Source organism: Lacerta agilis, chromosome 4 (genome assembly GCF_009819535.1).
Source record: "Lacerta agilis isolate rLacAgi1 chromosome 4, rLacAgi1.pri, whole genome shotgun sequence".
Lineage (NCBI taxonomy): Eukaryota > Metazoa > Chordata > Lepidosauria > Squamata > Lacertidae > Lacerta > Lacerta agilis.
This window is the reverse complement of record NC_046315.1, coordinates 55,862,627-55,889,509: the sequence shown is the minus strand read 5'-3', so window position 1 is coordinate 55,889,509 and position 26,883 is coordinate 55,862,627. Positions and strand designations below refer to the sequence as shown.

Below are 26,883 nucleotides of genomic sequence, written 5' to 3'. Positions count from 1 at the left end.
TGTCTGTGCTTATTGTAGATGATGGGAGGTTGAGGTCAGAAGCATTTGGAGGGCCACAGGTGGGTGGATGAGGGAAGAGGATGGGCTGCAGGCTGCACTGTCCCATAGCATTCTTGTGGGGTGGGGTGTGTGTGTATGAGTGAAGTTAACAGCAGTGGCAGCGGTTGGTACTCCTTCTGCTCCTTCCTCCCAGCCTTCCCATAATGCTCGCATGTTCTGTGGTGGCACCAGTGGTCCTGTGAGGAGGGGAGGGAAGGGAGGCAGTGCATAGCCTTCTAAAATAATTTGTACATTAAATTTTGTTTAATAAATAAATACATTAAATCTATTAATTTGGTATATTAAATAATATGAACTATATTGTGAACACTTTAATTTACGATATGGAAATTTAATTTGGTGTGTGGCCCACAGGTTCTGTACTGAAGTAGTCTTGCATTTTCACTTGGTCTGAGAGGCTGGACCACCCAGATCTAGTCCATGGAGCCAAAAAGGTTCTTCAATGTGGTCTAGTTAGTATGTGCTGTATTCAATATAGGGCTAAGAATATTGTTCTGCTGTGCAAAGACAAAATCATCTCCCCCTCTCCTCCCTCTGTGCCCCCTAAATCTGTTCTGGGGATTCCCCCCCCCCCCGAGCATATTTGGGGTGAGCATGAGGGAAGAGGAGAAATGTCATGCTATTTTGAATACCACACTATTTTCTGATAAGCTGAAGATTATTTTATAGGATTGAGACGCTATCAGAACCAGCTGACACGATTTGCACAGGATAGATAGGCAATTTAAAGCATTTAAAGGCTGACATGCCAGAGCATGCAAACACACAGAACTGTGCTTGAGGACAATGAATATGTATGGTTTGTTGGCCTTAAAAGATACTGTAGTTTCTTTTTAGGCAATTACTAGAATTTAACCAGTAATGCATATGAAGGGGGAAAACAGGAGCATAGGTCTTTACATAATTAGACACTCTTTTGCATAGAGAATTCTACAAATATAACTTCTGACTCACCACACCCTACTAATAACAAAAGGCCAAATTACTGAGCAGTGCATTTTTACTCAGAGCTAATCAAAGCCTTTCAGAAGCAAAGATGGACAATAAAATAGCTAGAAATTTCAACTCCAAGACATAGCTTACTTCAAAATACAGTGGAAAAGAGCTATTTTGTAAAGGAACACAACCACAAGAGAACAATAAAAATAAGAGGTACTATTCAGACAAAAGTACAGCATGTTTAATTCTGACTCAAATAGAATCAAACTTAAAATCTGCTTAATTGGATTGTGCCCAAGGACATTTAAAAATTCACTACTGAAGTTTCACAGATATTCACTTATCTGAGGGAAGGGGGAAGAATAAATGTCCAGATTTGGAAATAAAATATTACTTTTCATAACATAGCAATCCAATTCATCTGACTGAGTGGACATATTTTTAAAAGGAAAGGGGATGATCTTGTGCATCAAGAGTATGATTATCAGTCTCCCCCCTACCTGCTTGAGTTCCTCATTACAGCTGACTCTAAAGACAACCCTACAACTACAAACGTATAGGAAAATACCAGGCACAATTTCTTTAGCACAGAGCAATCTGACCAAGGGAGGTAAAGGTACCCCTGATTGTTAGGTCCAGTCGCTGACGACTCTGGGGTTGCGCGCTCATCTCGCTCTATAGGCCGAGGGAGCTGGCATTTGTCTGCAGACAGTTTTTCTGGGTCATGTGGCCAGCTTGACGAAAGCACGCCAAAAAGTGCAAGTAGATAAATAGGTACCACTCGGGCGGAAGGGTAAATGGCATTTCTGTCAGCTGGTCTGGTTTCGGTGCTCCGTTGCGCCAGAAGCGGCTTAGTCATGCTGGCCACATGACCTGGAAGATGTACGTCAGCTCCCTTGGCCAGTAAAGCGAGATGAGCGCCACAACCCCAGAGTCGTCTGCGACCTGACTTAACTGTCAGGGGTCCTTTACCTTTACCATAAGTCTGTAATATATGACTATGTCTGCAAGCTTTTCTGTTTCCTTCAACATCCTAGATGTGTGACAGAAAAGAAGTCTGTCGCACAAAATTGGTCCAGGTTTTTTCAAAAACACACCCACAAAGCTTAGATTTGAGAAATCATCCAAACAAACCATTATCCTATGCAGACATTTAATTAAGTGCAAATTTCTTACCTCCTTTCATGTACATATTTAGCCATTCCCTGAATATCATCTCTAGTTCCTATTCCTAGACAAGGTATTGAAGTTAATTTATATTTGGGTTTATCGTTCACACCTTCAATGAGTTACTGTCACCATTGCTACAGTGTAATGTATTCATAAATACCTTATTGCCAACGTGCTCAGGATTTTATCTTATTTTACTGCCACTATGGTTGCTTTTATCACTTGACCAGCAGATATTACTTATTGTTACCATCTCTATAAAAATTAGCACTACAATCTTATTGTAATTGTAAAATAATATAGTTGAGCATTTCCTGAATTTGAAATCAATATTTAACACCAGTAGTTCTTAAACTTTTTTTCTGGGCCACACTTGCAGAATAAAAGTTTGCAAAACAATTGCACCACACTGATCTTTTTATTAGTAAGAAATACATTGGAAAACAAAAAGAAACAACTCCTAGCAGTACTTGATTTATAACATAAAACACAACTACTTTATAATATGATCACGGGACGTCCAGAAAGTATAAACCAATACAGCTATACGAGAAAATGAATCATTCCCAAAATATAATTATAAATGAGCCTCTTACATATGTGCCTTAAGTATGTATACAAACTTAATGAGAAGTGTGGGCTTGCTTTTGCCAGGTAATCTCATTTATATCAGGTCTAATTTGAGACAGACAAACTCTCATCAAAATTAAGAGGCCATTCTCTTTTCTGATCTTTCATATTTGTTAGAGTTGAAAATCCCTGTTCACAACAATATGGCGTGGAGAACCATAGAAGAATAGCCAAAGCTCTTGAAGAGAGGCATGGATACTGTTTCTGGTTGTACAGTATATCCCAAAATAATTATTTTGATACTGTACTATGCTATACTACACTGAAATGTCCCGGAATAAATGAACCATGCTTTCTCAAGTTCTACAACTTCCACTCAGCTTTGTGTCCAGGCAATAGTCATAGTTCCTCCTGTGCACATCCACATTAATTCATTCTTAACCACTTCCCCACCCTCTTTTGTTCACAAATGGCAATCACTGCACTTTGTCAAGGGGCCAACTGAACATGTATCTTTCCCTGTCTCCTTCTCACTCTGTCTCCACACATTGATTAGCAATCAATTCTGTTGCAATTCTTTCTATTACAATTCTTTCTGGACTGTTTTACCTCCTTCCAAATGTCATTGGTAAAAGGCACATGGTTCTTTAAATGGCCATGTTGATAACATTATAAAGACCAGTTGATTGCTAGGCATTCTTTGGATTTAGCAGCATGGCATGCACAGTAGGTACCTATCAGTGTTGCAATAATGGCAAGAGATGTGGGGAGAAAAGAGTATTGGTGTGATGGTTAAAATTGTCCCAGTAACTGAAACCTGCTTTCAAAGTGATTTTCTCCTCTAAAACTTATGGGTAAAATATTTGAGGGGATTTGTCACAAGTGGTCACAGATGCTCAAGACCAGTCTACTGACAGTCCTCACAGTCTACACAGCTGCCTAGGCTAGCAAAGATGTTGAAAATGTGGTTGTGGATGCACTGAGATATTTGTATATGTGAATCATTTTTTATACTACAGTATCTGAAAGCTTAATTTTTTTAAACCCCAAATAGTATCAGTATACTTTTATATGACCCAAACAATACTAATACTCTAACTGATTCTGTCATCACATATACCGGTACATATAATGCCCAGTAGATTCTGCTACTTCCTGGAACACTGAGAAAGTGTCAATGAACTGTATTTGAAGTTATAAATTACAACACTACCAAGACTGATGACACAGAACCAAATACCATGAATACAAATATTTGCTTCAATAGAATTTTGCATATACTAGATTTGCCAGTTGTCAGAATTCATTACAAGGCATTTAATACAATTTTTGTTCCATTACAAGATACCTGCATTACATGGACACTTTGATAATTTCCCTCCTCTCGTTTATGTGTTATGCATATATGGAAAGTGACTGCTTCACCATTAAGAAGGATCAATGAAATAATACTCATTTCCCCCCATGAAGCATCAATTTCTTAGGTAATTGTATTATTTTAAAAGCAAAAAACAAAAACCTATTAGGCCTTTTTATTTTTCAAAATGTGATGGGGGGTATGATTTATACCACAATCATTAATGGCAACAGCATTGTGAATTTGAATGAGATGGATTCTGTGGACATTTATTTTGAAGTAAGTTCTAGTAGAATCAGTAGAACTTCTGAGAAAACATTATTATGGCCAGGCTCTAAGATTCCATTTGCTAAAGGACATTTTTTAATATTTGTTCATCTGTATTCTCATAATGTGCATAAAATCAAATGTAGTGCTTGATGATTAAAAACGGTAGGCTCTATTTATATTTAAGTCTCTAAAAACTTTATTCATTCCGAGCCAGTGTGATGTAGTCAGAGAGGTGGCCTAAGACTTGAGAGACCAGGGTTCCAATTTCCACTGAGTGACCTTGAGCTAGTCACTAACTCTCAGCTTGACCTATCTCACAAAGTTATTGTGATGATAAAATGGAGAGAGGGGGAATGCTGTGTGCTGCCTTGACTTCTGTGGGATATAAATGTAATACATAAATTAAGAACGCTTGTTGCTAGTAATATTTCATAAACCATTGTCCAGTTTAGGAGCTTCTCTCATCTTCTTTGCTTCCACTATTGCTTCTGTCTTTCTAGTGGAGAAGCAGAAGCATCTTTGTTACAGTCCACTGTGGCTTCCTTAGTAGAAAGGGGGGGGGAGCATGTGAATGAACATGGATATGAATGCCTGGTATCTGATTACAGAACAATGGCTGTGCATGAACATAGCTGTATGTGTTGGAGCAGACAGATTAAAAAAATAAAGTTATATATGTGGGCACATGTAGTTTTGAAGTGAAGACTTCTGTCTGTCAAAATTAGCAATGCCCTAGTTCAAAAGAAGTGCTCCCCAATCATGATTTAAAGCTAGAATAATTCAAGAAGATGACCACCTCTCCTCTTATCACTGACCAAAATTTATCACTGATTCCTCCTATCCTCCCAACAAGAAACAGATGCAACTGGTGCAAAAAGATACATTTACACTGGCAGTTTTTATGTTCTCCTGATTTGTGATTCCTGCCATCTCCATAAAATCAGAAGACTGGGAAGCTGTCTCAGAAAAAGGTGCCAAAATGTGATACTTGACCTTGCGAGATGCATCCTCATAAGTAATTCAAATAAGGCAGGAAATGGGTGTGGATGAAAAGCAACATAATTAAAAGGCAGAGGAAGGAGCTCTATAGCTCTGCCTGCTCTGAACACATGCACTAGGAATCACTGAGTTGGAAGGGGTATTGGATGTAATCCTGCTTAGTGAAGGAACTATAATGCAGCTTGCAACTACAACATCCCTGATAGGTGACAATCTAGCCTATGCTTAAATACCTCAAGCAATTGAGAGCCCACCACTTCCTGAGGCAATCTGCTCAATAGCTGAGCAACTTGTACTGTTAAGGAAGTTTTCCTATTGTTTTGATGAAATTTATTTGCCTGCAATTTGATTCTGGTCCTGCACTCTTGAGCAATGGAAAACAAGTGCACTCCATCTTCTGCACAACAGCTCATCAAATATTTGAAGACAGCTAATAATGTTAGCCAGAATGAAAGGGTAGCCAGCATGGTGTCCTCCAGATGTTTTGAACTACAATGCCCATCATCATCTACCATTGGCCATGCTGACTGGCGCTAATGAGAGCTGAAGTCCAAAATATTTGGAGGGCATCATGTTGGCTACCCTTTTGGAACAGATAAAGCATGAAGCCATTCACTCAATGACACAACTTTACACTGGCCCAGACCTTGTACAAGCAATTTATCTCCAATTAAAATCAATTGAAGGAGAAACTTACAAATAGCCACTTCCACAGTGGCAACTCATGTTGCCATGAATGTGCACAGGAATGGTGTATCTCAGTACCTTTTCACAGCTCACCACCAGTATATGTGAACGCAACACAGAAAGATGACAGTAGGGCATGTGACATAGGGCTACACCCCTCTGGATCCATGTCATGTACACATAGGGCTCACAACTATTTGTGAACTATTTGTAAGAAACTATTTGTAAGAAAAGGGAGCACTTTCCATAAAACAACCTTTCTCCAAAACACAGATAGGAATGTAAGCAATTTGCTAAAACTTTTCTTACTAGATCTCTAACCAGTACCTTGCTTTGGGACTCTAGACCCAAATACCCAACAAGAGCCACCACTTCACTCCAACAAACTGCTGGGTGTCAGAACAGAGCACTTCACATAGACAAGAAAGGGAAAGGGCAAACATTTGTTGCAAACTGTAACTGATGTGACAGTCTTCCATGTTTTCTCTCTAACTCCTTTGACAGATGCACAACCTAGATCAGTGTTTTTCAACCACTGTTCCGCGGCACACTAGTGTGCCGCGAGATGTTGCCTGGTGTGCCATGGGAAATTACTTTATATATAGTCAATATAGGCACCAAGTTAATTTTTTTAACATTTTCTAATGGTGGTGTGCCTCGTGATTTTTTTCATGAAACAAGTGTGCCTTTGCCCAAAAAAGGTTGAAAAACACTGACCTAGATCTTGTCTGAACTGTACAGTGGTACCTCAGGTTACATACTCCGCTAACCCAGAAATAACGCTTCAGGTTAAGAACTTTGCTTCAGGATAAGAACAGAAATCGTGCTCTGGCGGTGCAGCAGCAGCAGGAGGTCCCATTAGCTAAAGTGGTGCTTCAGGTTAAGAACAGTTTCAGGTTAAGAACGGAACTCCGGAACGAATTAAGTACATAACCAGAGGTACCACTATATTTCTACAGCATACACTCCCCCCCACCCCCAGCACAACAGCGAGAACCAGTGTCTTCTACACAGTGGAAGCACGCAGCCCCATGTGGAGCTAAGCACTCTGTTGACAAAAGCCAGGTATTCTGCTTCAGCCATCAGCATTGCTGGCCCAACTCATGAGCAAGCTTGCCCTGCAGGATCACAGACACATGGAGCAAAACAAACTGTCACAACATATACAGAGTCCTGAAACTCCCAGACGGGAAGTGATTCACAGTCAATGAAATCTACCCCTCTCCCCATGGGGTGGTGGTGGTGGTGGTGACTGAAGCCTGAGCAATAGTTGAACACTAAGGTGGCACCACTCATTCTTCCTTCCACTCTCTTTCTCAGCAGACTCCTCTCCAAGAGGTACAATCATTGGGGCCAAGGAACTGCCCATCTCATGCAAACCATGAGGAAGACTCACCCCCATCTTCTTCAACACTGACCATGACCAGCACACTACTAGATGCTCCCTGTGAGCTGCGAAACAAGCAGGGGTCCTATGTCCTGGCAAGCTCTGTGGTAGTCTGTCAGACAACATATGATGCTGCCTCTAGCATAGACACTAAGCAATGAGGCTTAGCACACTTTCTTTACTTTCCTCTGTCATGCAACTACCAAAGGCGGTGACTGCCTCACCATGCCACATATGCTTTTCCTACTGTTTTCTGGGGTTGGTAGACAGATCCCATATCCATAGCAAGCAAACCCTAGACAGGAAGTGGAGCAACAACAGGGAGAGGGAGAAATACATCCCAGAAAGACCCTGTCCCCCACTCCAGACACCAGGTATGAGGAAGGCAGGCCAAAGAGGCGGCTTGGTGGGTCTAATTAAGCCTATGGTCTGGAGGTTTTACATCACTGGAACAGAGCTGGATTCCCTCCTCTTTGCCTGTTTGACACAGCAGGATTTTAACAAATATATTTACATATTTGCAAGCTACTGTCTCGTAATAAAAACCGATACCATAGATCTATACAAGCAATATGAAATATATAATATGTTAAAGATTATTTTTTTATCCTGAATATTGCTTCTGCTTTATAGACTCCAGAAGATTAAAACTCCAGTATACATGACATCAGCATATAAAAGTATATGTAGATTATAAATCCACTTGTATAACTGGGTAAAATATGCAAACTTTTTTTTAAGAACTAAGAAGAACCCTGCTGAATCAGACCAAAGTTTCATTCAGTCAAGCGCCGCGTTTTACTTAGTGGCCAAACAGATGCTTCCAGAAAGCCTACAAGCAGGGCATAAAGACAACAGTACTCCTTCACTCTTGATCTCCAGCTATTGGCATTCATGGCAGATTTTGCATCTCATGCTCCATATAACCATCATGACTACGTCACCACAGACAGATGTATCCGCAATACTGTAAATGTAAACCTGAAGCCATCACTACATCTTGTGGTAGCAAATTCCATAAATTAACTATGTAATTTTTGCAGCAGTACTTTAATCTGTCCAGAATCTATTGCTAATTATTCCACTGGGTGACCCAAAGCTCTAATATTATGGGAAAACTAGAAAGAATGCTGGATTCTTTTTCTATGTGCAAAGAATAAATTTTATAAACTGTTAGAATGCCCCCCACCATCTTTTTCTGGAAGCACTTCAATCTTCCCTTACAAGGTGTTCCAACTATCTGATAATTCTAGTTGCATTTTTCTTTATCTTTTCTAGGTCAACAATATCCTGACTGAGATGGGTTGAACAGAAATATACACAGGATTCCAAATGTAGCTTCACTGTAGATATAAAGACATTCAATGTCAGCTGTTTTATTTTCAGTCTCCTTTCTAATTATTTCTAGCATTTGCCTTTGTCATTGCTGTTGCACACTGTTGAAGTTTACATTGAGCCCCTGGGCACAGAAATAGCAAGAGGAGACTAAAGATATAGAATCATAGAATTGTAGAATTGGAAGGGACCCTGAGGATCATCTAGACCAATCCTCTTCAATACAGGAATATACAGCTGTCCCATACAGGGATCAAATCTGCAACCTTGGCATTAATAGCACCACATGCTAACCAACTGAGCTGTGTGTGTGTGTGTGTGTGTGTGTGTAAAATACTGTACAACCAAAAAGAAAGGAAAGGAAGGAAGGAAGGATAACCACTGATTTTCACCTTCTGTACTTAATCCTGGACTTGAGGTGAACTTTGCTACATCGACAATCTTCACAGCAAACTGTTGCCCCGTCTCTCTGTTGATACATCGCCGCACAACACTGAATGGACCCCTAGAAAAGAAGATAAACCATTGTTAATTGAGTGTAAGCTGCAAAATAGTTCACACATAGCATTGTTTTTCTTTTTCATCTGATTAACTACTACTAACATGAAATTTTGAGAGGTCTACAGTGATATTTAGTCATATACAGGAAAAACCCATCATTCTAAATATTAACTTATGGTTATTAATTGGTTTTAATCAGTTTTGCCAAAGCTTACGTTTCTGGAATTAACATCAGCATAGAAGTCACTAAAAATATTTTGGGTTTGCCAACCTTTTTGGACAAGTGGGCACATTTTGAGGAAATGCCATGAGCACCAGTTACACATGACCACTATGTGGGACATCACTTGAGGCATCAAAAATCCCTTTTACAATGTAAGAATCAAATAGTCTTTTCACTTATACCTGTACAGCTATCCCCAAAACATACCAAAACTGGCCCATGAAGAGTAAGCATATACAGAAGCAGGCATATACCTGCTTGGAAGCACATATAAAGTATTATGTACTTTATTTTTGTATTTTTATGTTGTGAACCACCCTGTGATTGTTGGATGAAGGGCGATATACCAATCTAATAAATAAAAAATAAGTAACATAAATAACAAAGTCAACTTTCACTCCAATATATCTGTCTACAAGGCTGCTTCTCCTCACTTTAAAAACAGGTACAGGAGTCAGATATTAAATTGCATTTGATATCTCTCCTGCCCCCCCCCCCCAAATAAAACAAATTTGGGGCTTCAAATGGGCTTTAGATCTGAAACACAAAATGTTATTCTGAATGTGCACACCAACTTTCATTCACTTAAATGTCTCTGTTTTCAAGTACACTATTGTATTGCAATATATTTGTATTTTCCTTCCCCCAGGAAGTATTTAAACTTGAAACACAGAAGTATCACCTGAACTTGTATATATAATTTTATTCTATTGTATCAATCTTCAGAGGAGTTATTGTATTACTTACAAACAAAATCTTAAAGTATTAAGCCAAAGGACTAACATCACTTGGCTGATCATCTGTTTACAATTCAATCCCATGCAGATTTTTCATGTAAAATAATAAAAACATACTTTCTTATTCTGCTCTGTGCTTTTTTGGGTAATGCCAAAAGAAACAAATGCTTTAAGTTTAGCTAACATTAATTTGTCATAATACAGTAACAACATATAAAACTTTCAGTATAGATATATCTGAATAAAGAAGACCTCTGGAAGTATTACAACCAATGAAAATTGGGATAGTTGAAGCAAAGGACTTTGTCCCTACTTCATTAGCCAAATCACTCAAGAACAAACCTTGGCTGCAGCTTACAGTTAGTGAGGAGAGAACTGAACCGTGAGTCCCAGTTCGAATGACATGCTAAGCATGGCACAGCACTAAGAGGGACTAGGGAGAGAAAAAGTGGCTGTCAGCTTGCCTCAGAGATCCCACATGCTTGTGCAGCCTCAGTATGCCATAGCTTGCTTGCCATCTTGTACATACCAGGTAACTGTGCTCATCTCATGTGAAGGTACACTTGTAGCATATATGCTTTCTTCCCACAAAAGTCTCACTTCTGTGAAGGAGGACAGTAGTGCATAAAGTGATCCTGTATAACTTCAAAGTTCTTTTACAGAATCCCTTTTTACAGGACTAAATATATATATTTTGACAGCATTAGTTTCTAGATTTAGGCAACATGGGCTCTTAGACTATATGCAAAAATTTGTTATGGTTTCTAAAATTCTTATGATGGTTTCATTGGAAGAGAAATGCATATTCACTGTATGTAGTCTTAAAGCTCTTGCAAAAATAAAATCAGCCTTAAAGCCTGTTAAGCATTCTATAGCCGAAAGCTAGTTAAACATTCTACTGCCAAAGGATTGGCTTTAGTGCTATATATAGCTGGAAACAACAATTGTCAGATAAAGCTTATTAAGCAATTTAATGATCACTTTAGGGTTTAATAAAGATGGAACAGTTCTAAAATAGCTACATTTCGATATCACTGACATTTAGAAGTAGTTAATGCATATAACACCATTTCCAGAAGAAAACACTGCTCTTGTGATCAACTTAAATAATTATTCAGATGGACATCCATGATACAGTGGTGCCTCGCAAGACGAAATTAATTCGTTCCGCAATACTTTTCGTCTTGCGGAAATTTCGTCTTGCGAGGCACCGTTTCCCATAGGAACGCATTAAAATTTAATTAATGCGTTCCTATGGGGAAAAAGTCTGGGGGCGCCGGCCGATCGCGCCCGCCATCTTAGCCCCTTCCGACTGGCACCAGAGCCGCGCCGCGTTTTAAGGCTGCAGCGAGCGAACAGCAGCGCTGCTGTTCGCTCGCTGCAGCTTTAAAACGCGGCGCGGCTCCGGTCGGAAGGGGTGCCGGCCGATCGCGCCCGCCCACCCAAGATGGCGGGCGCGATTGGCCGGCGCCCCTTCCGACCGGCACCGGAGCCACGCTGCGTTTTAAGGCTGCAGCGAGCGAACAGCAGCGCTGCTGTTCGCCCGCTGCACCTTTAAAACGTGGCGCGGCGCCATAGCTGTAAAGTCTTACCTTTTGGCTCCGGTCAGAAGGGGTGCCGTCCGATCGCGTCCGCCATCTTGGTTCGACTGCGCGCAGTCGACTGCGCGCAAGATGGCAGGCGCGATCGGCCGGCACCCCATCCGACCGGCACCGGACCGCGCCGCTGTTCGCTCACTGCAGCTTTCAAACGCGGCGCGGCGTGGTCCGGTGCCGGCTTATAGTGGTACTTCGCCAGACGAATTCGTCTGGCGAAGCACAGCCATAGACGAATTCATCTCGCGAGTCAACTAAAAACTCGTTTTGCGAGTTTTTCGTTGTGCGAGGCATTCGTCTTGCGGGGTACCACTGTAGTAGCTTTAAGGAAGGACTACATTGATACCCCGGGTTACGTAAGCGATCCATTCTGGGTTGTGGTACGTAACGCGGGGGTGCGTATCATGAACGCATAAAAAATCCCCAAAACCCGAAGAAGCGTGATTTGAGCACTTCTGCGCATGCACGAAGTGCGCAGAATGCTTCTGCGCATCCGGGGGTTGTGTGCACTCTGGAAACACTTCCGGGTTGCGGGTGTTCGCAACTCGAACTTCCACAACATGGGAGGTATGTAATCCGGGGTTCCACTGTACTCTGAGGACCACACACCTGTGCACATCAGGGCTGGGTGGTATTTCAATACATTGAAACCAGCTTGAGGTTCAGATCACAATAACAGTTTCAAATTTTTTGAGCTCGGAATATAACATGGTGCTCACCCATGGCAGCAGAGGGAGCCCAAGAAGGTGCTCACCTGTCTGCCTGCCTGCCTTCATTGGAACAAGCAGGCTCCTTTTTCCTCCCTTCCTCTTGGTTGCTCCTCCTTCCCTCCAGCCCAGCTGCTACCAGTATGTCAGGTGATGATCACACACAGAAAAGATAAGCCTTGGGAAGGACTGCAGATAAGCCTTGGGAAGGACTGCGTGAGGTTCTTTTAATAAGAGTGATGGCCTCAGCAGAGAGAAAGGTGCTCGTCTGCCTGCCTGAGCCTGAGTACGCAGGCTGCCTCCTTCCTCTTGGTCGCGCCTTCTGCTCCCTCTACAGCCCTCCCTCCACAGCCCACCCACCCCTTCTTATTTCACACATTGTGATATATCACTATACTGTGATCATTAGCTGGTGATATATCACGATGTTGAAAACCAGATACGGTGGTATCTCAGGTTAAGAACTTAATTCGTTCTGGAGGTCCGTTCTTAACCTGAAACTGTTCTTAACCTGAAGCACCACTTTAGCTAATGGGACCTCCCGCTGCCGCTGCGCTGCCAGAGCACAATTTCTGTTCTTATCCTGAAGCAAAATTCTTAACCTGAAGCATTATTTCTGGGTTAGTGGAGTATGTAACCTGAAGCGTATGTAACCTGAGGTACCACTGTATTGCCCAGCACAGGCACACTCAACACACACACAAATCCACACATCTGGCAGTTTCAGACATGTACTCACGCATATGCAGGTAAAGCATGAACACAGGCACACAACACTCTGTTCACAGCTGGGGAAAATGCTGTATTTTGCTCTTCACAGAACCACCTCTGAAGAATAAAAGACAGGGTTTCCACTCTCATCACTCTCTGTGGTGGTGGTGGGAGGGGAGGAACAGTATTTTGTTCTCCACAGAATGATCTGTGAAGAGTAAGCACAGTGTTTCTTCTAAGCATGCACGCCTGTTGAGTGCTACAGAGAATACCTTCCAAAGGCACCCCTTCTTTCTCTTGCACAGCACTGGGGTAGAGATGTTACTGACTGTTCAGGAAACAAGAAGGAGTGCTCTTTCTTAAGCACCTCTGACCTTGCAACGGTGCCAGGCAAACTGAGGAGAAGCTTTCACAAGGTGAAGAAGTACCACCTTTGGAAGGCACTGATCAACTAGGGGCTTGGGCCTGATGTGGCACTGGACCATGGAGTTACCACTCTGTCCTGCAGAGAGTAGCAAGAGCTAGAATAGAACAAGACATCATCTTTTGACCTCTAAGCAAGTGCAGAAAACAGTGCACAATGGGAAACTTTGTAGTCCTCAAAAGGTTATCCACCTAACAGAATAAGCGCGAGCACAGGACATACAAACGTTAGTGTATTTTGTATTCATGAGGCTCAGATGCATCATCCCACCCACACATCCTACCTGGTCGCAGTTGAAGAGATATTCAACTCTTTCCTCTCTCACAGCATACACAATGCTGCTTGCTGTTCTTCATCACAACCATTCAAGTCTTTCAATCTTCAGTGTTATTCCCCCACTTTGCCTAACAATTACTACAGCAATCAAACAGTTTAATCCTTTGTGGCTCCTACAAATGTTTGCTGTGGTCTAAGAATACAAACAGTTTCCAGCTCTTTATTACACTATCACTCAACTGTACCATTTTGCCTATAAAAGTTAAATAAATAATGCTGCACTACAGATGTATACTATGAAGGTGGATAAAATCTGGCCTGTAGAAATGTGAATACTAAACAACTAAAAAGCTAGATTCAAATGACCAGCTGGATCAAGCAACTCAGCTCTTCTATACATGGCACAGTAGGAAGAACTGTGCAATGCCCTATTTAGACTACAGAAAGCCCTGCTGGAATTGACATCTGTTCACACATTTTACAAGATTTCATAAAGCATCTAGAGACATGGAACACAACTCAATTCCTCCTGTGCATAAAGTTCTCACCACTGTACTTGTGGGAAAGGATCCTCAATAGAATCTTTTCCTCCCTCTCATCAGTTCTTGCTGTGTGCAAGCATAAACAAATGGAGCAATACTGCTAGTCATCATCACCTATTATGGGATATATATGCAAGTAAGGCTTCACTTGAAGAGTGGATCCAGATATGAGAAATGTTTATCCACATATGGGAGAATTGATGAGAAAGGGGCCGAAGGAGAGAAGAGCTTGATTCAATCTTATGTGGACCCCTTCTTGCAGGTGCTGCAGGCTGGAATGGGTTGGATTGTGCTCATGTGGTTCTTTAAAATGAAGATAAAGTAGATTCTAGACTTATGTGATGAGGCCAGAGATACAGACAAATCAAACCCAGTCAACAAGTTATTAATAAAAACTGAAGTTTCCCCCCTCAGCCCGAATAATCATATTAGGTTTAACAAATTAACAGGAGTCAAGACTCCTCTACAGTTCTCTCAGTGCTTGTTATTAAGCCAAAGTGACTACCAGCACTACCAGCAAAATTATCAAATAAATCATCCAGTCAGCTATGCATATTGCTTCCCCACTAGTAAGCTCCAGAGAAGTTGCAGTCTTTATGATATGCATGCTAAAGGCAAACAAGCCAATCAATGATCTCAATTTCCTAATGCAATAATAATCAAATCTCTTCTCTCCTACAATATCCCAAGACTAATACCATGTTTGAATAAAGTAGTAGCTGTAATTGGAATTAAACTCAAACATGCCCACAAAACAAGATTCAATGAACAAACTAGGCAAAAAATATAAGCATATTATATATACACACATGCACATGCACTATTGACCCAATCACACGGTTGCTAAAGTATGAATCTGGTCAGTGCCTTGATGAGAGACCATAAGGAAACACAATGTTCACAACCTTGAATTCTGAATGACAAGCAGGATAAAGGTGTAACTATGAGGGGCATTCAAGAAGGTTTATCCCTGACATACTTCCCGTGGACTGAGACAAACAAAACTGGGCACAGTTATTGGTCCTTCTCTACATAGCTACCAGAAAGAGTCAAATCCTTTCCCCATGGCTTTATGTAGCTGTGAAGACCTTGTCTGTAGAAGTCGGCAGGTTGCGTCAGAAGCCACAATTTGACCTCAGAAATCAGCATTTCATCGTCTGGAAAAAGCTTGCCCTTTAAAAATAACTTCATGGTGGGAAAGAGGTGGAAGTCCGATGGTGCAAGGATGGAAGAATAAGGGGTGGGGTGAGGAAGGATTTCATAACCACTGAGCAACATGCGAGTTATGAACTGGGGCGTTATCCTGCAGGAGGCAGACACCTTTGGTCAGCATACCACGCCTCTCGATTTGATGGCCTTCCTCAATTGCTGCAGCAGTGAAGTGTAGTATATCCCAGTAACTGTGGTACCCTGTGCCAGGAAATCCATCATCACTACTCCACACTGGTCCCAAAAGACTGTGAGCATGACCTTGCCCACTGACAGTTGGACACGTCCCTACATTGGAGGTGGTGAGGCAGACTGCTTCCATTGTTTGGACTAGAATTTAGTCTGAGTCATAATGATGGACCCATGTTTTGTCCTGAGTGATTAGACTGCTGAAGAAGTCATCATGTTTTTTGTGACACAGAAGTCATAGTCTGGAATGAATAAAAATGAGTAGATAACATGGTTGGCATCAGTCTAGGGAAGCCATTTGGGCATCTGACACCATCAAGCATGGCTTCTCCATGCCAATGACAACTACAATATGTAGATCAGAATAAGGAATTAGAGCATCCTATGCTTAGTCATGCTGGCCACATGACCCGGAAGCTGTATGCCGGCTCCCTCAGCCAGTAAAGCGAGATGAGCGCCGCAACCCCAGAGTCATTTGCGACTGGACCTAACGGTTAGGGGTCCCTTTACCTTTACGCCAAAACAAAACACTGGGCCAGGTATGTTTCAGTGTAATCTCATAGAGGACACTAGAGGACACTTTACTGGACCACTAGTCCTGGAGATCATTTGTGGTGGCCCAAAGCTCATTTTGAAGTACACATTCACAGCTCCTTATTCTTTTCTAGTTATATTACAACAGCATTGTCAGTTGGTAGAACATGAGACTCTTGATCTCAGAGTCAGCAGTTCGAGCCACACATTGGGCAAAAGATTCCTGCATTGCAGGTGGTTGAACTAGTTGATCCTCGTGGTCCCTTCCAACTCTACAGTTCTAGGATTCTATTATTATGTTTACTCTTATTGAAACATCCCAATACTTATAGTTTGATATGTATTTTATGGATATAGGGGTCATGGTTCATGAAATAGGTGTTGCAGAAAGTTGGTTAACAGCCATTATTGGAAAATGGTTTCCACAGATTTATGCAAACCTGCAAACGAGGGCTACTCAATTTTCTTTCATTCCAAGCAGGAATTGTCATCAGTAATGACTTTCCTACAGAATTCTATGATAGTGACAGTTTTCATATAGCAGTATATTGGCAAAGAATGTGATCTGAAGTCAGACAACCTACTGCTAAGAAATTATAGTGAAGAAAACTAGGAGAAACTGTTCTTGATAAGTATTGTTAACAACCAAAGTCAGTGTTCACTGAACAAAGCAAGCAGCAGAGAGAGATAGTCAGCAGATGGAATTGTAAGCCTTACAAAAGATCATAAACTAGATACATATACAATTAAGGATACCAGTAAAGATTTTTTTACAGCTTTGCAAGATTCTATTGTCTTAATAAGAGCTCATGCATTATCTCTCAGAAATCTATTTCAACCGATAAGCAAACATTTTTTCTCCAAAATTTTCCCCAGTCTGTAACTTGCATAGATTACTGGTACATCACAATGAGACAAAGCTTTATAGTGAGCATTGTCTATTTTAAAGAAATCGGAATACTATTTTTACAATTACAAGTCCAAGCATTGACTCTGTTCAGAATACTTCTTGTTTGATGAAGGTTGTTATGAAACATGAAAGCTTGCCTTATCTTATCTCACCAACCTTGTACGTTTTTATGTAGAATCAGTAGGATAACCCATACTTTTGTCAACCTACCCATCAAATGGATAATTTCAAAGTTCAAATTTATAAAAAATAATAATAAATGATATGTGCTCCTCTATGTCACAAGAAGGAGGAGGAGGAGGAGTTTGGATTTGATATCCTGGTTTATCACTACCCGAAGGAGTCTCAAAGCAGCTAACATTCTCCTTTCCCTTCCTCCCCTACACCAAACACTCTGTGAGGTGAGTGGGGCTGAGACACTTCAAAGAAGTGTGAGTAGCCCAAGAACACCCAGCAGGATTTGTACAGATTTCAATTGAACATAAAACTAGCAGAAGTTTGAATAACAGTGATTTGATTGAGGATTTCGCTTCAAATAAGTCTCGAAAAAGTTCATTTCATTTAACAGGGTAACAGAACATTGACTCTTAAATCACTTAATCATTGTACCATTATTTATCAGTGAGCAGGCTATCATCAATTCATCTTATCTCTTACCATAAAATCGTACCATATGCTTTTTAGGTCCTCCCCTCCACCTTATTTTTGTTTATGTAAGAGCATTACATATGGCGGTAAAGGCTTGCTTCTTTTTGTTTATGTCTTATATCTATGTATTTACTATGTAGTATTGATAGAATGTATTTAGTGTTCTCCACTCCAGTTGTAATAAAAATTGAGAACAAAAAATGTATTTTGTAACTTATCCATACTTTTGCTGAAGCTTCATATATAAAATTAAGTGAAATGTTATGCCTGACTTGCTTTTATAACTTTAATGGACCACTAATGACTCTCCTGCCCAGGAACCCTCAAACCCTTTGGCAATTCCTAGTTTAAGTTGCAAATGTTCCCTTTAACAATGTAAAGTTTTTGGGAGTGGGATTAGCATTAGGCACATCAATATTTGTTGCTGCACTTCACCCAACCCCAATTCTCCTCCCCCCACAAAAAATACCAGGTGAGCCTCTCTGGGGAGAGCATGCTACAATCAGGAAGCCACCACAGAAAAGGCCCGTTCTCTTGTTGCCACCTTCCAAACACTCTGGGAAGGGGGACACAGAGAAGGGCCTCAGATGAAAAGCACAGGGTCTAAGTCAGAGAGAGGCGATCCTTAAGGTCCTGAGCCATGTAAGGCTTTATAGGTCAACACCAGCACTACATGAGTCATCACTCTGCTCCACATACTTGTACTATTACAGTGGTGTACTGGACTTCAAGCAACATTAAACGGAAATTACAATCTAAACTGTAAAAAGAATAGGAGAAACCACAGACCAATATGGTTACGCTGCTTTTTCTTTAATAATAATAATAATAATAATAATAATAATAAATATTTATATGCTGCCCATCTGACTGGGTTGCCCCAGCCACTCTGGGAAGCTCCTAACAAAAAATAGTAAAAGAAATACAATAATAATAACCTGTAGGGGAAACAGACAGGTACTATCTTGATATCCCAAAGTCTGGAGTACGTTGTCAGCAATATGCTGATGACACACAGCTCTACTTTTCCTTTACATCTGCAGGTGTGGCATTGGATGTGCTGGACCATTGTCTTGCCCCGGTAATGTACTGGATGAGAGCCAACAAACTGAAGCTCAATTCAGATAAGACTGAGGCACTGCTAGCAGATGGTTCCCTAGACAGGATGGATGGGAAGTTGTCTGCTACACTCCCTCTGGGCTACACTCCCTCTGAAGGAGCAGGTACGAAGGTTGGAGGTACTTCTGAGTGCTTTGCTACCTCTGAAGATGGCTTGGATACTTCACCTGGTGCAGAATTCAGTGGTCAGGTTGTACACTGGAACAAGATGGCCTGAGCATATTACACCAATCCTGGCCCAACTGCACTGACTGCCAATTAATTTCCAGGCCCAATTCACAGTGCTGATTTTCCTATAAAGCCTTAAATGGAGCAGGACCGCATTACCTCAAGGACTGCCTCTCTCCATATGAATCTACCCAAATCCTGCAATCATCATCTGAGACCCTCCTTCATGTGCCTCCTCCACAAGAGGTCTGGAGGGTGGCAACACAAGCAGGCCTTTTCTGCAGTGGCTCCCCATTGGTGGAATTCTCTCTGGGAGGTTTGGCAGATGCCTTCATTATGCACCTTTAGGCGCCAGGTGAAAACATTCCTATACCCTTTAAAATGTGTTTGTGGGAGAGGGTGGGGGCGGGGAGGGTGGTATTGTGGGTGGGGTTTTTTGTTCTTGTTTTTATTGTGTATTTTGTGTGCTTTTCTTGTATTTTTATGTTGTGAACCTCCCGAGATCTACAAATGAAAGGCGGTATACAAAATTAATAAATAATAATAAGAAAACATTGAATGCCATGAAAAACATTGAGGCACAAATCTGCAACTAGGAAGAGATTTTAGAAATACCCCTTACTTTTTCGAGTGGAAGACTGGAAGTTGTAAATGGACACAATATGTGAGACTGTTTAATCTGTTTACTGCATTTGTGGAGATGAACTTATGGCAAGTGCATTAGCTTACAGCTTTCATGGTTTTCACTGCATGAATGAATTTGTAGCTACCGGTAGGTCTTCCTAAATTGAAGGACTTTTATCTCAGAATCAATAATGATAAATGCCTTCTCATAGATTTCCTTTTCTCTGTAGTTATTGCAACCAAGTAGCCACTGAGTAGTTCAGCATTCTGAGTTGAGAATTTTTGTTGTCCTTCTTTATCAAACACCTCATTAAAAATAATACATGTTTTTTCTCCCTTTTCAAAGTGTAAATATGTCTTGAAGATGTAACCAAAGAGTTATTATTTTTTATTAAATTTAATTAACAACAGCTACTCCCCTTTAAAATAATTCAACCTGACCTGTGCAACCAACTTCTGGTGCTTCAATGATTCTCAGATGCTCTCTGAATACACATTGCATGTCAGCTGCTGGTTACACTGTCCCTTAGCTCTGAATACTTCTATTAAAAAGAACGGTCTTTCAACTATAGAAATGCACAACCATATAGCAGTGGGAGAACCACAGCATTTTGCCAGTCTAACCATACTTCTACGGATGGGAAACATTCCCTACCTATAGATCAGGGTTTCCCAAACATGGGTTTCCAAACTGTTGTTGGACTACAACTCCCACCATCCCTAGCTAGCAAGACCAATGGATGGATGGTGGGAATTGTGGTCCAAAAATAGCTGGAGACCCAAGTTTGGGGAACCCTGCTATAAATCACTGTCAAAATATCAAACCTTTGAAGAACAGCAGTTTGAATAGCCAAAGCAAAGAGCACCTGCAATGATAGCCGAGGTCTGAGTATGAAGAAGATTACTTGTTATGTCTCTTGTTACTCAAATGTCTTCAAGCAACTTGCAACAAATTTAAAGCATAAATATAAATACATCACTGCATAAAAAGAAAATAAACCAATCTGTCTAACAGCCACAGGAAGCTTTGGCAGCATACTAGTAACAAAATAACAACATCTTGGTCTATCAAAACAGGGGGGAAAGAGAAGTGAAAAAGATGTCAATGAAGACAGAACTTGCTGTGGAGAGCATTCCACAAATGGGGAAGCACAACTGAAAAGGCCCTCTTTCCTTATCACCACCCTCCAAGCCTCCCTCAGAGAGGTGATCTGGAGGCTTGAAGGGTGGTGATTGACTCTGCTGGTGGGAGCTAGCCTCACAATTGGCTCTGCTGGCTTGTGCTGATGGGAGCTGGAGTCCAACGTCATTTGGAGAGTTAAGGCTTCCCACCCATGTTACATCATCACACGTGAAGTCACCTCTCTCTCTTTTAGAAAATATACTGGTAATGCTTGTTTGTGGCGTATAAATTTTGTCTTATTGTCAGTCACCTTGGAATCCTTTTGGCAGGTGGAAAGATGGGCTACATTTTATATAAATAAACATAAGCAATACACCCAAGGTAAAAGCCAGATAAAAGCCAGAGCACCCACTGCTAAGCGGGCTTTGGTATGAGTGTTCAAGTCACTCTGCACTGGTTGGAGAAGGGATCCTAAACACCCAACCCACCCAGACTCCCTCTGCTAGCTTGGGTAAGAATTCTGTTAGGTAGCGGGCAGCAGGGTGGCCTGTACACCACCAGAATATCTCTCCTATCTCAAGATCCCAATACCAGATACATATACTCAAAACTGATAGTCCACTAGACAAAATACCTGGAAAAGGACTGGAATTCTTAAGTCAACAGCACCACTGTGTCCCTGCCCTCCAAGCCAACATATACAAAGGAAGTTGCTTTATAAATTGTGGCACAACCACCAAGGAGATCAGTGTGCTCTTACTTGTTCCAAATGCAATTCACAGAACGGCGTTAAGAGTTCTCAGTGAATTTGATGGCTAATTAATACTTGCTGTCAGCTGCCTCAGAAGACTATCAATGGACTTGGGGACAGGCCACACTCGCACAGAACATCTGGCTCACAAATGGCAAATCAGTATAAGCTGTAAGCTAGTCAGAGCTCCTCCACACTCCTAAGGCACTTGCTCGGGACCTGCTGCCAAATGTGATACAACCTTCAGGCTATGGTATTGATTACCATGGATATCTTTATGTAGAAATGCAGGATATAAACCACTGAAATATACTGACAAAACAGAATGAGGCACTTTCATAGCTATCTTGGTATCTAAGCTATTTAAAGCATTAGGTCAAGCACAGCAACTAAAACAGGAGTTGGTATAAAAGCACTAATATTGTTATGTCTTTCCATAAGTGAATAATCATTTGCTGAGTGTCTTTCCTAAGCAATTAGGAAAGAGTTATATTCTGATGCATAGATGTAAATTAATTTCAAAACTAAAAGAAAAGAAATTCAGGAAGTGTTAGGAGGGGCTTTCCTTTTCTTCCTTGCAAAGGTTAGTGGAATGAGCTAGAATGATACCTTGTCTATTTTTTTAAGAGGCAACAAGTAAAGGCAACAATATCATAGAGTACTGCAGAAAAGAAGTTGCACCAGTTAAACCTAGAAATGCCATAGGCACTATTCAACAGGTGCTTGTAGCAATCACTTCCCATAGTAGAAAAATAACAGATTTCAATTTTGAGTGTTAGAAAAGTTGAAGACTCCTTGAATTTCCTGTACAAATCTTTGCAGGAGAGCTTTACAAAAATCCAGCTAGATTCCAGAACAACCTCAAAACTATCCTAAAGCAGCTGTGTGTGTGATTAAGAACAGTTAACTCTGGCTCACCTGACATTCCAACAGACTGGAAATTGGACAATTTATGGAATTGTCAAGTCACAATGGAGCGATCTACTGTATCAAAATACTGAAATCAAAACATTTCAGATACTGAATTGCTTATTTACTGGCTAGATTTCAGTTTTTCTTATGCTTGCTTTGCCACTCTATTAATGGAGACACTCAGGACAAAGAAGTCTGTCTACATTATATGCTATAAGCAGCATTTCCTAAATGTAGCTACTCTGTTTGCCAATATTTACAACTTCAAAACCTGGAGCTGATGTCACACTGCTGCCTGCCTCCAATGCTGTATTATTATTATTATTATTATTATTATTATTAGGTAGGATGCATATACATTTGACGAACATCAGGCCAAAGTACAATTTAAATACATATTCTAGTGATAATGTAAATATTGAACACTCAGCACTAAATGCAACATTAAACAGTGGCTAAATACAGCAGTAAACAGCGGCAGTAATTTTCTATAATTCAATTGTAGTTTTGAATGTTATACCTCCTGATACTTTGCAAAGAAGGGGAGCAAAAAAGGAAGATAACACGACATGCTCTAAACAAAGCCACCAGTTCTTCACCCACAGTGAGGTGATTCTACAAGCCTGGAATCTGTCCATTCATACTGTTAAAGATTCATTAAGCTGTAGCAAGAGAATAAAGAGGGAAAAGACATAGGGAACCAGAGTGAAACTACATATTACGCTTGATGCTGAGATGCCTCCAAAAATAACATTGCTACATAACTTCTTCTTCCACATATCACGTAGGAATGCTTACCTGATAGGCAGCCCCACAGAGTGCATTACACTATCCGTTAAAAAGTTAAGACCATCATAGAATCATGGAAGTAGCACATGAAACATCTAAAGAAAATTTCTTTCCATTTTCTTATAAAAAGGCTCTTTGGTCTTCTGCAGTCAGGAATCATAAGGGTATAGCCAAGGATATGAAAACTGTCAATGATTTTGGTACCATTGCAATGGCATCTCATACTCCCAGTACTTGGTATACTATATTTTGAACACTAAGCATGCTCTTCTTGCATAGGCTAGCATATCTATTGCTTTTGAAACTACCACGTACAATATAATGATTCTAATCACAGACTACCTAAACCGTTTACAGTGGAACCTTGTGTTACAGATGGGATCCGTTCTGGAGGCCCATCCGTAACATGGAACTGACACAAGCTGAAGCGCCGCATCTGCACACACGGTGAAACCTGGAAGTAACCCGTTCCGGTACTTCTGGGTTGCTGCGGGACACAACACGAAAACACATAACCTGAAGTGGACCCAACATGAGGTATGACTGTAGTACCTCCTAGAGCAGTGATTTCCAAACTTTTCATGTTGGTGACACACTTTTTAGACATGCATCATTTTGCAACCAGAGGTGACCTCCACTGGCAGAGCATGTCTGCAAGCTGTCCAGGGTGAGGGTGTGTGCACTCAGCCCCCTGCCACATGGCTGTTGCAGCCTCCTCACACCAACATCCTTGGATCCAGGCCTTGTAAGGCCGTTCGGGGAGGATGGTGTGGGGACATGACAGCCATGAACCCTGATTGAAAGACACATAATTTTATTATAATTATTATTTATTGAATTTATATACTGTCCTATACCCAGAGGTCTCTCGGCGGTTGCCACATCCCCACACCATCCTCCCTGAGCTGCCTAGGAAGGTTTGGAGGGCAGCATGAGAAAGTCATAACTACGTGCTCCTCAATCCTAGCCTGGGATCAAACGGCTGCCATGTCCCCACGCCGCCACCCCAGCAGCCTTGCTACTTGGATTGCAGCCTTGGTGTCTGCTTTTGTGCTGGAAGAATAAAGCACAGAGTTGTGTTGTTTGCTTTGCTTTGCTTGCTGCAAACCTGGAAATAAGTTCTCTCCCCCCCCTCTCTCTCAGGTGAGGTGCTCCAAGGGTTAAAACTAGAGACTGCCCCATTGCCTAGAGAGGCCCAGGTCTCACAGAGAATTTTTTTTTGGGGGGGGGGGAATTTAAATACTAACACCTTCCTATTCTGTTCTAGCTATTCTGGGGAGAAATAAAAAAATGGCTTTGGGATTTCCTAGGAGCAGTATTGTTGGGAGGGGGGTTGGTAAGTTTGGAGGAAAGGTGAGTAAATAATTCCAAAAAAGGGGAGGATTTGTTGCTGTTTTTCAGAGAGTAGAGGGGGTGGGGACTGGACTTCAAGGGAGGATGCAGATATGGAATCTCATTTCTTTGCAACCATCAAGTTCAGCCAGGGAGCAAGTCATTTGCAAAAGGGCTGATTTCAAGGGAGGAAAGTGTTAAAAAGGTTCAAAACTGTCAGATCTTTAAATCACCCCCTGCAGATGTTTGCTTTTAAATGACGGTGTTGACCTGGAATAAAGGCCGCTGGAGCTGGCAGCACAGATCACCTGCCTGTTTGTTGCAGATCGAAAGGTGTGCAGGGCAAGGCTGAAGCTAAATGGGCTCTCCGCCGCCTGTATGCCCTTGCTGCTCTCCCCTCCCTCTCACACACCAGAACCCACCCTGCACACACAGAGCCCTGACAGGGGTGGCAACAGCTGAAGGAGGCGCAGCAAGGGCAGACAGAGTGCACTGTGGTGCAGCTGGCAGAGACGGGCAGGCTGGGCAGGAAAGGGGTGCGCTGCTCTGCACCAGAGAGGTTTCAGTTGCTTCAGCGGAGGGGGAATAGTAATTCTCAGGCAAAAAGACTGGAGATCGGCTGGTTGGTCCAGCATGACGTGACATACCCCCACACTGAAGCCAACATACTAATGTGTTGCGACACACAGTTTAGAAAGTTCAGTCCTAGAGGAAGCAGATTAACAATTTCACAGTAAAAACTATGCATTGAAAGAGCAACAGTCATTGTACATTTTTACTAGAAAAAAATGGGCAGATAATGTTAAAACTATATTGACTTTTAGAAAAGATGGGATATACTCATAATCAGTCAATTTAGGCAGGGGACTGCAGAATAAAGTTGGTGATTCTAAAAAGGATGCCCATCAGCAGTCATTTCAACCAGCAATTTCTGTGGGAAAACAACAAGACCTCATCTACTAGCCTGGCTGGGACTGACAGCTATTTGGCTGCTCCTCTTCCGGGATCATCTCCTGCACTGGGCCATTCCACCTTTGACCTTTATGTAGCATTGTACAGAATCAATATCAGTATTTGCCTTCCCCCTTCTCTTCCCTTTTTTCTTTTGTATTTTGCCTATAAAACATTATTTTAGGCTGTAAACCACATCAGGTGAACTGAAAAAGGATATAAATAAATGAAAAGTTGCGTAACATTGTATGGCCAGTTGGATCAAGGCTGAGGCTGTAGCTCTTATGTATTCTTAATGTTTGAGTAATGCCTGATTAAGAGCTCTGGATTGCTGATGTGATAAAATCAACTGCTTGCCTTTATTACAAAATAAAAACCTGTGCTTTTATAACTATCCAGAAAACATGTAAAACAGAAAGTAACTAAAATGTGTGTGGACATTTAAAGGTTTCAATTTATTTTTTACATTCATAGTTCACCCTTCCCCCAAAGAGCTCAGGGCAGAACATATGGGGTTAATCCAATTTATCCTAACAACAATCCTGTGAGGCACCTTAAACCGCAGATCGAGAATCTGCAGAAGGAAGCTTCATATCTGTAGGGATGTGAATCTTGGTCTCTTAAGTCCGAGGCCAATACGTCACCTATCAGATCACACTATTCACTACTCCACACACACATCATTAATAATTACAGTAGCTTATATTGCATATTAGAATACAATAGTGAGTACTATTATTCAGTGGCTGTTGCTGTGTATGCTCTCACAATCACGTGTGTGTGTGTGTATATCTATATCTATATGTGTGTGTGTGTGTATATATGTGTGTATATATATATATAGAGTAGACCCGGCCACGCGTTGCTGTGGCTAATTTTGTGGAAACAGCCCTAAGACTTCCCCGTCACCTGTTGTTTTTTCCTCTCCCGTTCCCCCCTCCCTGTCCTCTCTCATAGCGAACTCTCTCTCTCTTTAGTTTGTGTGCGGCTTCCCTCTTACAACCCCCCTGCCTCACTCTCCTCTCTCCTACTGGGCAGCCTGACCCCCCCTCACTGGAAGGAGACCCCGTTTTCGCCTCCCTCCCCACAGTTTCTCAATTTGAAATGATGCCTGCCTCCGGTAAAAATGCTAGT

At 41.4% G+C, this 26,883-nt stretch overlaps 1 protein-coding gene across 11 annotated transcripts in view; it reads right to left on the bottom strand.

The window, feature by feature from the left end:
* Positions 1-26,883, bottom strand: part of CASK (calcium/calmodulin dependent serine protein kinase) — a 121,499-nt gene that overhangs the window by 78,371 nt on the left and 16,245 nt on the right. For all 11 annotated transcript variants that reach the window (XM_033147136.1, XM_033147135.1, XM_033147139.1 and 8 more), the window contains one exon: positions 9,167-9,279. In XM_033147136.1, the coding sequence (XP_033003027.1) occupies positions 9,167-9,279 (113 nt within the window). The remainder of the gene's footprint in view (positions 1-9,166; positions 9,280-26,883) is intronic.